Source organism: Olea europaea, chromosome 1, assembly GCF_002742605.1.
Source record: "Olea europaea var. sylvestris chromosome 1, O_europaea_v1, whole genome shotgun sequence".
NCBI lineage: Eukaryota > Viridiplantae > Streptophyta > Magnoliopsida > Lamiales > Oleaceae > Olea > Olea europaea.
In genome coordinates, this window is record NC_036237.1 from 16,907,707 (window position 1) to 16,918,836 (window position 11,130).

Here is an 11,130-nt window from a genome sequence, read left to right on the forward strand (position 1 = left end):
TCTTAGATGAATTCAAAACTTATAAGGCTGAAGTTGAAACACAACTTGAAAAATGAATAAAAAATATTCATAGTGATACAGGACGTGAATATGGGGCACCATTTGAAGACTTTTGCTCTCAATATGGAATTGTTCATCAAACAATGGTGCCCTACTTTCTTCAATCAAATGGTGTTACAGAATGTAAAAATTGAACACTTAAAGAAATGATGTATGTCATGTTAAGAAGTTCGGGTTTACCTCAGAACATATGGAGGAAAGCTATTTTAATGGCAAATAGTCTTCTTAATAAAATATCTCTTAAGAAAATAGAAGAGACACCATATGAACTATGGAAAAGTCATTCTCCATCCTACCAATACTTGAAAGTATGGGGGTGTCTGGTTAAGGTTGAGGCACCGAAGCCTAAAAAAGTGAAAATCGGTATTAAAACGATAGATTGCATATTTATTGGATACGCTAATAATAGTAGTGCATATCGATTTCTTGTACACAAATCCAAAATATAAGACGTACACAAAGGGACCATAATCGAATCAAGGAATGCGACATTCTTTGAAAATATTTTTCTTTGCAAAAATAACGAAAATACAAGTTCTAACAAGAGAACTTATGAAACTACTAATGGAACTTGAAATGAGAAAGAACCAAAGTGTAGTAAAAGGGCTAGGACTTTCAAGACGTTTGGCCCAGATTTTCTAACATATATGGTAAATGATAATCCAAAGACATTCGATGAAGCAATGTTTACACCGGAAGTACCGCATTGGAAAAAAGCCATTAATAGCGAAATAGATTCTATAATGCAAAACTATACGTAGGAGTTAGTTGATTTACCTCCCAGTAACAAGCCTTTAAAATGCAAATGGATATTCAAAAAGAAATTGAAACCTGATGGATCCATTGATAAATATAAGGCCAGATTGGTCGCTAAAGGATATAGGCAAAAAGAAGGACTTGACTTCTTTGATGCCTACTCACCCGTAACTATAATCATGTCGATAAGGTTGTTAATTGCAATTGCGGTAATACATAATCTTGAGATTCATCAAATGGATGTAAAAACGGCATTCGTAAATGGTAAGTTAGAAGAGGAGATTTACATGCAGCAACCTGAAGAGTTCGTTTATTCTAACCAAAGACACAAGTGTGTAAACTTATTAAATCCTTGTATGGATTAAAATAGGCTTCTAAATAATGGCACCAAAGTTTGACAAAACAATGTTGTCAAATGGATTCAAGATCAACAAATATGACAAATGTGTATATATTAAACATACACCGAATACCTATGTAATTGTATGTCTATATGTGGACGACATGTTAATAATAGGCAATAGTCACGAAATGTTGCTTAACACCAAAATGATGCTAGCAAAGCATTTCGATACGAAAAATATGGGTAAGGCGAATGTAATCCTGAGGATTAAAATCTCTAGAATGCAGGATGAAATTGTATTTGCACAATCTCACTATATAGAAAAATTATTGAAGAAGTTTGACGTGTTTGAGGAAAGTCCTGAGAGAGCTCCTCTTGATCCGAGTATGCACTTAGTCAAGAATATAGAAGAAATCATATCACAACTAAGGTATTCACAAGTAATTGACAGTCTTATTTTTATTACAAACTGCACTCGACCGGATATTGCTTTTACGGTAAATAGGGTTCTAATGTACTTGAAGTATACTTTAACCCATGGATTACACTTTACAAAATATCCTGCGGTACTAGAAGGATATTATGATGCAAATTGGATATCCGATATGAAGGATTCCAAGTCCACTAGTGATTATGTATTCATCATTGGTGGAGTTGTTGTATCATGAAAATCAACAAAGCAAACGTGCATAGCTCTATCAACGATGAAATATGAGTTTATTACTTTGGACAAAGTTGAAGAAGAAGCAAAATGACTTCGAAATTTCTTAGAAGATGTTCCATGTTGGCCCAAGCCCGATAAGTATACATTGTGATAGTCAATCGACAATTAGAAGGGCTCGAAGTAGCATGTATAGTGGTAAGTCTAAACATATTCGTTGTCGATACAACACTATTAAGCAACTGATCTCAAATGACGTTATCTCCATAGATTATGTGAAATCAAAGGAGAATATTGCGGATCCACTTACAAAATGTTTGCATAAAGATCAAGTACATTGCCTATTGAGACGAATGAGATTACAGCCTACTACTAAGAGTTTTTGCAATGGTAACCCTACCTTGTTGTCTGGAGATCCCAAGATCTTGGTTTAAAAGGACAACTAAGTTGTGAAAATTCCATGAAACACTTAGAAAATTAAAATTCCTAACTCATTCTTATAATACTAAAGTGTTTTCTGCAGAATGGATAGAGGTTAAGATTATCTTTTAATGATTCCTATATCTTGATTAAGTCAAGTGGAGTACGGTAGAATACTCTTAATAAGAAGTCATCTATGTAAGTGTGAAGTGAGGCCGCTTTGATGAAAATTGTTTAAGACTTGAATTCTCTAAAACTTATGAAACCAAGAAGGGTTCAGGGCCAAAATGAACCAAGTCATGAGAACTAAATACAGAATAAGGAAGATATCTGTGTGAGTACTGTTGTCTTAGCTTACACCAAAGGCTGAGTGGTTCAAAACCTATGATTTACCAATTAGCCGAGTAAGTCCAATAGTATACTAAGGGAGGTTCAAGGCTAGAAGCCACCATCCTTGATGCAGTATTTTTTTGCTCCTTCTTTACATTGTATCATATCATCGTATTTACATATGCGTACCCAAATTTCCATTCATGTGGGGGGGAATGTTGGAATTGGTTCAAATAAATTGGAAAATGAAAAGGTGTGACTTTGTGTTAACTTCAACAAAATATTCGAACCTGATCCGATGGACAAATTACAAAAGTAAATAAACCAACTTATTTTACTTGTGAGTAGATCGTTGTGGTATATTTGGTATCTCGAAACCAATTCCGGATGAATGAGAAATTGAGGACCAAAGTTAGAAGAAATGAAATCTTGCAACATTTCGAAAGGATGCAGATTTTGGCCAAGCATTGCAACTTTTCGAAAGAATGCATGTTTTGGTTTACACCACTTCATTTGCACCCTTTCTACATCTATAAATAGGACCCTATGGACATAATTTTGGATACACCAATTGCATTGAGCACTCATTCTCCTCTTACAATTATCTCCTTTCTATTTCTATAGCATTTTCATGTATTTCCCTTGTAGAGAGAAAATTCTGTCAAAAGTTCGCCGATTTCTTGTGATTTGAAGTGCTGCTACCACAAGTTGTGAATCCATTATATCTTGAGAGATAAGTGCCATTCACCGTGAGCACCGTAGCAGGGTAATTTGTCTTAAGGAAAGAGATAACGTCTCGCCTTGAATTATTCTCTATTTTCTACTCATTCTTAATTCTTATTTTGCATAATCGTTTACCACATTATATATATACCAAAACTCTTCCCAAATTTTCATATAAATTGTGTTTTGATCACGCTCCTACGGGTTAAAACTGATCGAACATATATATCAAAAACCAACCCTCATATAGCTTGTTTCTCTAAGTCATTTCCACTACTATTATTTATTACATAATTTCATAACATTTCTGCATTATATTTTATAGAACTAAGTGGTTCAAAACCTATGGTTCACTAATTAGTCGAGTAAGTCCGATAGTTTTTCACTAAGGGACGTTCAAGACTAGAAGCCACTATCCCTGATGCAGTATTTTTTCGCTACATTGTATCATATTATCGTATTTACATATGCGTACCCAAATTTCCATTCATGTGGGGGGATTGTTGGAATTGTTTCAAATAAATTGGAAAATGAAAAGGTGTGTAAAAGTGGTAAATAAAAAGGTGTAACTTCGTGTCAACTTCAACAAAATATTCAGACTTGATCCGATGGTCAAATTACAAAAACAAATAAACTAATTTATTCTACTCGTTGAGTAGATCGTTGTGGTATATTTGGTATCTCGAAACCAATTTCGGATAAATGACATATTGTGGTCCAAAGCTAGAAGAAATGAAGTCTTGCAACATTTCGAAAGAAAGCATATTTTGGCCAAGTGTTGCAACTTTTCGAAAGAATACATGTTTTTGCTCACACCACTTTATTTGCACCCTTTCTACATCTATAAATAGGACTCTATAGACATGATTTTGGGTACACCAATTGCATTGAGCACTCATTCTCATCTTGCAATTATCTTCTTTCTATTTTTATAGCATTTTCATACATTTCCTTTGTAGAGGGAAAATTCTATCAAAAGTTCACCGGTTTCTTGTGGTTTGAAGTACTGCTATCACAAGTTGTGAATCCATTATATTTTTGGAGACAAGTGCCATTCACCGTGAGCACCGTAGCAGGGTAATTTGTTTTAAGGAAAGAGATAACGTTTTACCTTGGATTATTCTCTATTTTCTACTCATTTTTAATTCTTATTTTGCGTAATCATTTACCACATTATATATATATCGAAACTCTGTCCAGATTTTCATATAAATTGTGTTTTGATCACGCTCCTACAAGTTAAAATTGGTCGAACAAATATATCAAAAACCAACCCTTATATAGCCCGTTTCTCTAATTTGTCTCCAATACTATTATTTATTACATAATTCTTATTATAAGAATTTCATAACATTTTCGCATTATATTTTATAGCACTTACAACGTTTATCGATTTTTTAACTACACATTTCATCATTTTTTATTTTCAAAATTTAATAAAAAATTAATTTTTATCCAAATCAATTAGGGGCAAAATAAAATAATACGTGTACCCAATTAAAGCCCTCTTAATTTACTTATAGTCACCAGTCACCATTTGATGTTTGAGTTTTCGCTTTGCGTTGAGTTTAAAATCATGTTGATGGCTTGAAGATAGATGGAGTCAAAAATAAAATCTTCTCCCAATGAGCGATGAAAAAAGGAAAAATCCATGTTAGGATGATACAAAAATTCATGCCCCAATATATATTTTGAATTATCACAATCAAGAAAATTGTCTTCTTCCTTCCCACATCTTCTTATAAGAAGTAATCCGCAAAACCATCAAAATCACTCACATAAGTCATAAGTGGGTCAATGGGTTGGGTTTGTTTTGAGATGGAGTCCTGTTTGACAATTTGGTTAGTGGCCGAACTAATTAAATGGGCGAATTTGGATAGGGTTACATAACGATGGAACATTCGGGTCCAATTTCAAGAAATCAAGTATCACTTCAAATCTGTCAATTTTCTTATAATGTATGTAATTTTATTACAACAAATTTTGATTATCAATATTTTTCATGAAAAATATATTTTTTTCATCAAAATTTCTACTTTTGTACTGTTTGATTGACATTTTTTTCATGAAAAACATTTTCCCATTTTTGATCACGTAACCATATTTTTCTCAAAATCAAAGAAAATATTTTGTTTACGGAAAGTATGATTTTATTTCCCAGAGAATACACTCTCTCTTTTTTATCTCTCCATTCACTTTCATCTACCCACGAATAAAAAATAGACAAGTATAATACTTTTGAGTTTGAAAATTAAATCAATGAAATACATTTAATTAATAATTTTGATACAAATATATTCTAAACAATTGAATTGCCTAGAATTTATTTTATTTTCATACAAATTCCAAACAACACCTTATGTAATTTCTTTAGAATTGTAACTTACAAGGTTGTGTTATTACCGATTGAGTGCATTGTAATTTAAAAATTGTTACTTATGCTAAGTGTTATCACTATTATAGTATACGAATTTTTTTAAAAATTGTCACTTAAAATTGTTAAACCACCGTCTCATCATCACCATCAACAATCACTCCATCAACATAGAAAAATTACATAAATTGTTGTTATAATATGTGTTATTGCTATTACCGTCTATGTAATATTTTTAAAATTATAACTTTAAATTGTTACACCACAATCTCACCATCGCTATTATGATCGCCATCCAATCACCATCAATAGTTACTCCCATCAATATAAGCAAATTACATAAACTATTGTTACAGAGTAACTTTTTTTGTGTTGTAACTTATGAACCTATACACAACTACCATCCACACCTACGACAAACCACAGAAAAATCAGTCTCCTCCTACCATGATTGGATGGTTTTTTAAAAATTTTCTTTTCAATAATACTGTTTTTTAATAATGTTTTCCAAATCCCGATTTTTTAAAGCTTTTATAATTAGAAGGGAAAATTATCCAAAACCATATATAAAAAATATACTATTCAAATATAAAGAGTATTAGTTTTAATTTTATAAATCACGTGATAATGAAGATTTATTGAATTAAACAATATATGATTAATATGGAAATCGTTTTATGTTTATCTAACGAGATTTGTTTAAATTTATACACACAATACAAATGTTCTTCAACATTTACAAATAAAATGCTCTCTCTCAACATTTATAAAGGAAAACGCTCCATTATTTCTCTCTCTATAATTCTTCAATTTCTCAACAGATTGCTGGTATGGTCATCGGTATTTGATGATTATTGGCGGTGGTGGTGACCAAGTCCATTTTAATTGTGATTGGTTGTGACTGTATATGTTGTGGCATCTATTTAATTATGATTGATTGTGACTGTATATGACCAAATTAGCAGTGACTTGGTCATAAATCAAGGAAAAAATAAAATATTTAAACACGTTTAGAAATAAAAAATAATTACTTTATTCATTACTCCTTGGCAGCATAATGCATGCCAAAATTCAGGACATACAGAAACAAAGCAACACATTAATAAAAGTCGAGAATCTCACTAATTTTATTCATCTTCAAATTCAGTACTCCAATGGCTAGAAGATGGGGAACTGTATTGAGGCATTGCATTTTCTAATTGGAATCACTGGACACTCAATTATGTCTGAACCAGAAGTATCAACACAAAGATAAACCTGGTAGAGTTGAGAGCTTCGTGATGGATCATTGTTGCACTCTACCGCTGGAGTGTGTCCAGTGCCTGCTTTTATAGCCTCCTTAATGTCATCTACCTTGTAAAACTTGTCATCTGGTTTTATTCCTGCATAATTCATTACTAAAACAAAAATTTCGTATTGAGAAAAATATAGAGCTGAAGTTCCTCGATAACCCAACAATGAATGTGATTGCGTTGTTGAATTGACTTTTCACAAGAATATGTGGTCATTAATGGCAGTTTGATATATTTAAACTTTTACATTAAGAGACGAGGTTGTTGAGAATTATAAACTATAATTCTATTCCACCAAAGAGCAATCAATTTAAAGAAAGAAAATAAATAGTTAAGACATGTAAGATTTATAGAGATTCGCTTCAATGTGAGATTACGTCATTTTCCGTCACTGCAGTAATTCACTATGATGAAAACGGTTTATAAGAGAAAATGTCTATTGTATCTCCTCTTCCACGAAGTGGCAATATAATTAGGGCTTGAAAATTAATTAGGCTCCACAACTTAATAGAGCTAAGGGTCAATGGGCGTATCTCAATCTATATGATAGAAAAGATATATTCGACACCATTAAGTGATAATTGGGAACAAGAAAAATGTCACTCGCTTATCTTCTTTTAATTTTGCAATGTTCAATATATGACACATGTTATATCATGTTTGATATTTGAACCGGACTAGACTAGACTAGACTAGACGTGACTTGAGAAAAGATGTGTACGATAAAAAATTTTAAGTTATCAAGTGAAGAATGCTTAGAAATTGAGATGCAAAATATGGAGAATTACCGGCATTTTCAAGTATTTGAAGGAGGTTAACCTTATCCTTAATGTTGAGACCGGCTTCAAAGTATGCATGTTGGTCAAGTACTGACTCGGAACAAGTCCCATGTTTTTTCCATTCATGCGACCAAAACTTCGTTCCACTGTTCTTGGGACAAGCTACTGTCGGCCAACTATTTTGCATTCTGCTCATCAAGTCTGAGATCTGTAAGGAGATAATTATGATTCAAGTATTGCTTTGATCTATTTATGAAAAAAATTGTTGGGATTACTGCCTTAAAAGTTAAAACTCCCAACTTATGAGGACTTCTTTGGCAAATAGGAGATAATATTTTGGATATGATTATTGTTTTCTATTGTTTCCATTTGTAATTTGAGAAAGGAAGCAATTGGCAGAACCCTATTTTCTTCTATAAATCAATGTTTTTATCTTTTATTTTTTCGTCTATAAATCAATGTGAGAAAAATTGTTAGTAAAGCATTCTGATTTTTGTTGTTCTCTTCGTGGATTGTTCTAATAGTAGAAATTGGTGGGTGCGATAAAACTTTGGGTATTATTTTTTTTCTCTACGACTTTTCTGGGAACAAGAACTCGTCTCAATTCACAACAAAATTTAGACTTTAACCAAAATATATATAAAAAAAAAAAAGAAGTTTTACGCGCAAAAAGATATGTCGAAATGAAATTACCTTGGTTTGGTCGAAAGGGCTATTACCATTGCAATTTGATGGGGATTTGTCATTGCTGTAATGAGGCCAAAGTCCGTGAATGGTAAAATTAGTTGTTGGCTTTCCAGTAGTCGGGTAGCAGCAGCCTTTTTTCGTGTCACAATACGAACCTGCCCACTGAATATTCATTGGTTGGAAGAATGAAAAAATGTTATATATATTGCTAAGAGAAAAAATTAAATGGATTTTTTATTTTTTATTTTTTGGTGAAGAAAAACTCACCATTTGAACAAAGTAAAAGAAATCATAACCCTGTGAAAGGCATAAAAACTGCACAAACCGTAACAGAAGAATCTCCGAATAGATTAAAGATCTGAATCTCATTGTGTGCGCGTAATTTAAACTTAGATCGAGCAAGAATATTGATTTTAAATGTCTTGAGTTAGAGTATGCGAACATGCATGTGTATATATAAGCAGATTAAGCGATATATATAATCCAAGAGAGATTGTGTAACCTTATCAAGAAGATGATCTGAACCAAATTATATAAATTGTCGTGTTTCGCTAAAATTATTGACAACGTGGTGATAATGTCATTGTCGACCACATATTTATGGTCCACCAGAGACATTTACAAGATTTTGCAGTTCAATATTTGCAGCAGTCTGTGTTGTGGTGATAAATTTATTTGGCTCTGCATGGGACAATCTCCAAATTCAGATATTTTTGTTTTGTTTCTAAGATCCAGATCGGATCGAGCTACAGTGCCCATGGGGATGACCGTGCGCACACAACACAGGTGGGTCTGATTTTAAATTCAGGTGGGACCCACCTCGACATGCAAGGGTGCGGTCATCCGTTGTGTCGACCAGATGGGTTGTTTGGCAAAATCCAGATCTTTTCGGACAAAATAAAGACTTGTGTTGTGATCATTGGCATTAGCATGATTATATATGGTTTTCATTATTATATATTATCCAAATTTTCAAATTAGATAACCATGGATAAAATATTGGTCCTGTTTGGTATGGATTAAAAGATTTTAATTCAAGTTAAAATGAATAATAAATTCTAATCCCATATTTCATACGGTCCACAATTTTTCAATTTCACATTTCTTCAACTTTTATTAAAATCAATTAAAATTTTGATTTTAATTTTCATCAAACAATGGCACAGACTAGTCTAACTTATCAAAATTCTCATAATCTTACTTCATTCTCTGATCTCCCTTGAAATCTCTCTTTTATTCTCAATTTCACTCTCTTAAATTTATCTAAGTTCAGTTATCTTTTCTGTAATATTTTTACCCTTAACAACTATGGAGCCAAAATTGAAGTTCGATTATTTTTCTCTCTGCATTTTTATATTACATGTTTAAGTTTATTACATTCTTTTAATACCTTACTACGGATTCAACCGGAAAAGCTTTGAATTCATTTTCTAATAAGCCACACTGTTTAAAGTTCGATGATGCGAAAAACTAATTAAAAGAAATTGGTTAAGCTCAAATTTATCTCGTAGGATTATTATTACTTATTATTTAGCCCGTAGGATTTTTATTACATATTATTTAGCGGAATTTATTTTCAATTGATGAATTTCAGGCTCAATTTTTACTCACCAATCAACATCAACCAAAATTCCAACCCACAACTTATATTCACTTATAATTGCTTTCTTCCTTTCTCACTACCGTATCACGTTCTTCGGCAGAAGTAGATTATAGGGCAATGGAAGCATTGACCTGTAAACATACATGGCTGAGGTATGTGTTCAAGGACTTGGGAATTAAAATCAGTCTACCTGCCAAACTTTACTGCGATAACAAAGCTGCTCTACACATAGCAGCAAATCCTGTCTTCCACGAAAGGACCAAACACAGAGATGGATTGTCATGTTGTGAGAGACAAGATCAAGCTGAAGCAATTAACAATGGCATTTACCACTTCACAAACTCAAGTTGCTGACTTGTTTACTAAACCACTGGGCAAGAACTCCTATCGTTTTCATCTCAGCAAGTTGGGGCATTCATGATATTCATACTCCAACTTGAGGGGGATGTTGAATTTTATTGTAATCATGCTAAGAACAAAAATCACATAATAATAAATTGATAAATCGAATTCATACCTGCGAAAGCCATTGTTGATATGAATAATTGTTGTAATAGCAGCCAAGATCTTCCCCTTCTTGCTCCTCACAAAGTAATAGCTATCAATGGGGCAAGCCAATAAAACATATGGAGAGGAGAGGGGACCTAGCCTTTATATATAAGAAATAATTGAGCCGTCCCATTACGACTAGAATTCTAATTAGGGTTTATTTTCGGCCCACATACTTTAAATTACCACATCAACTTAATTACAACCCGTAAGGTGTAAAAGGCCTAATTGATCACTTAATAAATTTGGCCCAAACAAAATATCATTATGAGCCATATATCTAACCCGTAAAATTTACAATGTGAAGCCCACATATGAAATAATTAATTATTCCAATATTCTCCCACTTGGGCAAACATTTGATTGCCATAACAAGGTTTTAACACTTGGGTTAGACTACATAGGTGGGCACAAAAGTATAGCTCCAATGATGACACCTTACGTAACATGATCCGGTCCAACAAGAATATTAACACCGAACATGGAAGTCATTACACCAATTTAAGAGATGTAAGACCATTCCACAGCTACAAATGTCAACATCCTTATCGAT

General features: G+C 32.7%; 1 protein-coding gene across 1 annotated transcript; it reads right to left on the bottom strand.

Annotated features, from left to right (window-relative positions):
- Positions 1-6,684: 6,684 nt before the first annotated feature.
- Positions 6,685-8,848, bottom strand: LOC111390409 (ribonuclease 3-like). The gene is made up of 4 exons (XM_023015738.1): positions 8,693-8,848; positions 8,432-8,587; positions 7,748-7,946; positions 6,685-7,049 (listed from the first exon to the last, which is right to left on the bottom strand). The coding sequence occupies exons 1-4, from the start codon at positions 8,792-8,794 to the stop codon at positions 6,826-6,828; spliced, it is 681 nt and encodes a 226-aa protein (XP_022871506.1). The 5' UTR covers positions 8,795-8,848; the 3' UTR covers positions 6,685-6,825.
- Positions 8,849-11,130: the final 2,282 nt, after the last annotated feature.

What these genes read in the sequence shown, in the direction of transcription:
- LOC111390409 (XM_023015738.1), bottom strand. Translation starts at nt 8,794, where the DNA reads ATGAGATTCAGATCTTTAATCTATTCGGAGATTCTTCTGTTACGGTTT. An exon ending in TCTTTTACTTTGTTCAAATG is followed by an intron (nt 8,588 to 8,692) that starts GTGAGTTTTTCT and finishes ATGAATATTCAG; the next exon opens with TGGGCAGGTTCGTATTGTGA. An exon ending in GCCCTTTCGACCAAACCAAG is followed by an intron (nt 7,947 to 8,431) that starts GTAATTTCATTT and finishes ATCTCCTTACAG; the next exon opens with ATCTCAGACTTGATGAGCAG.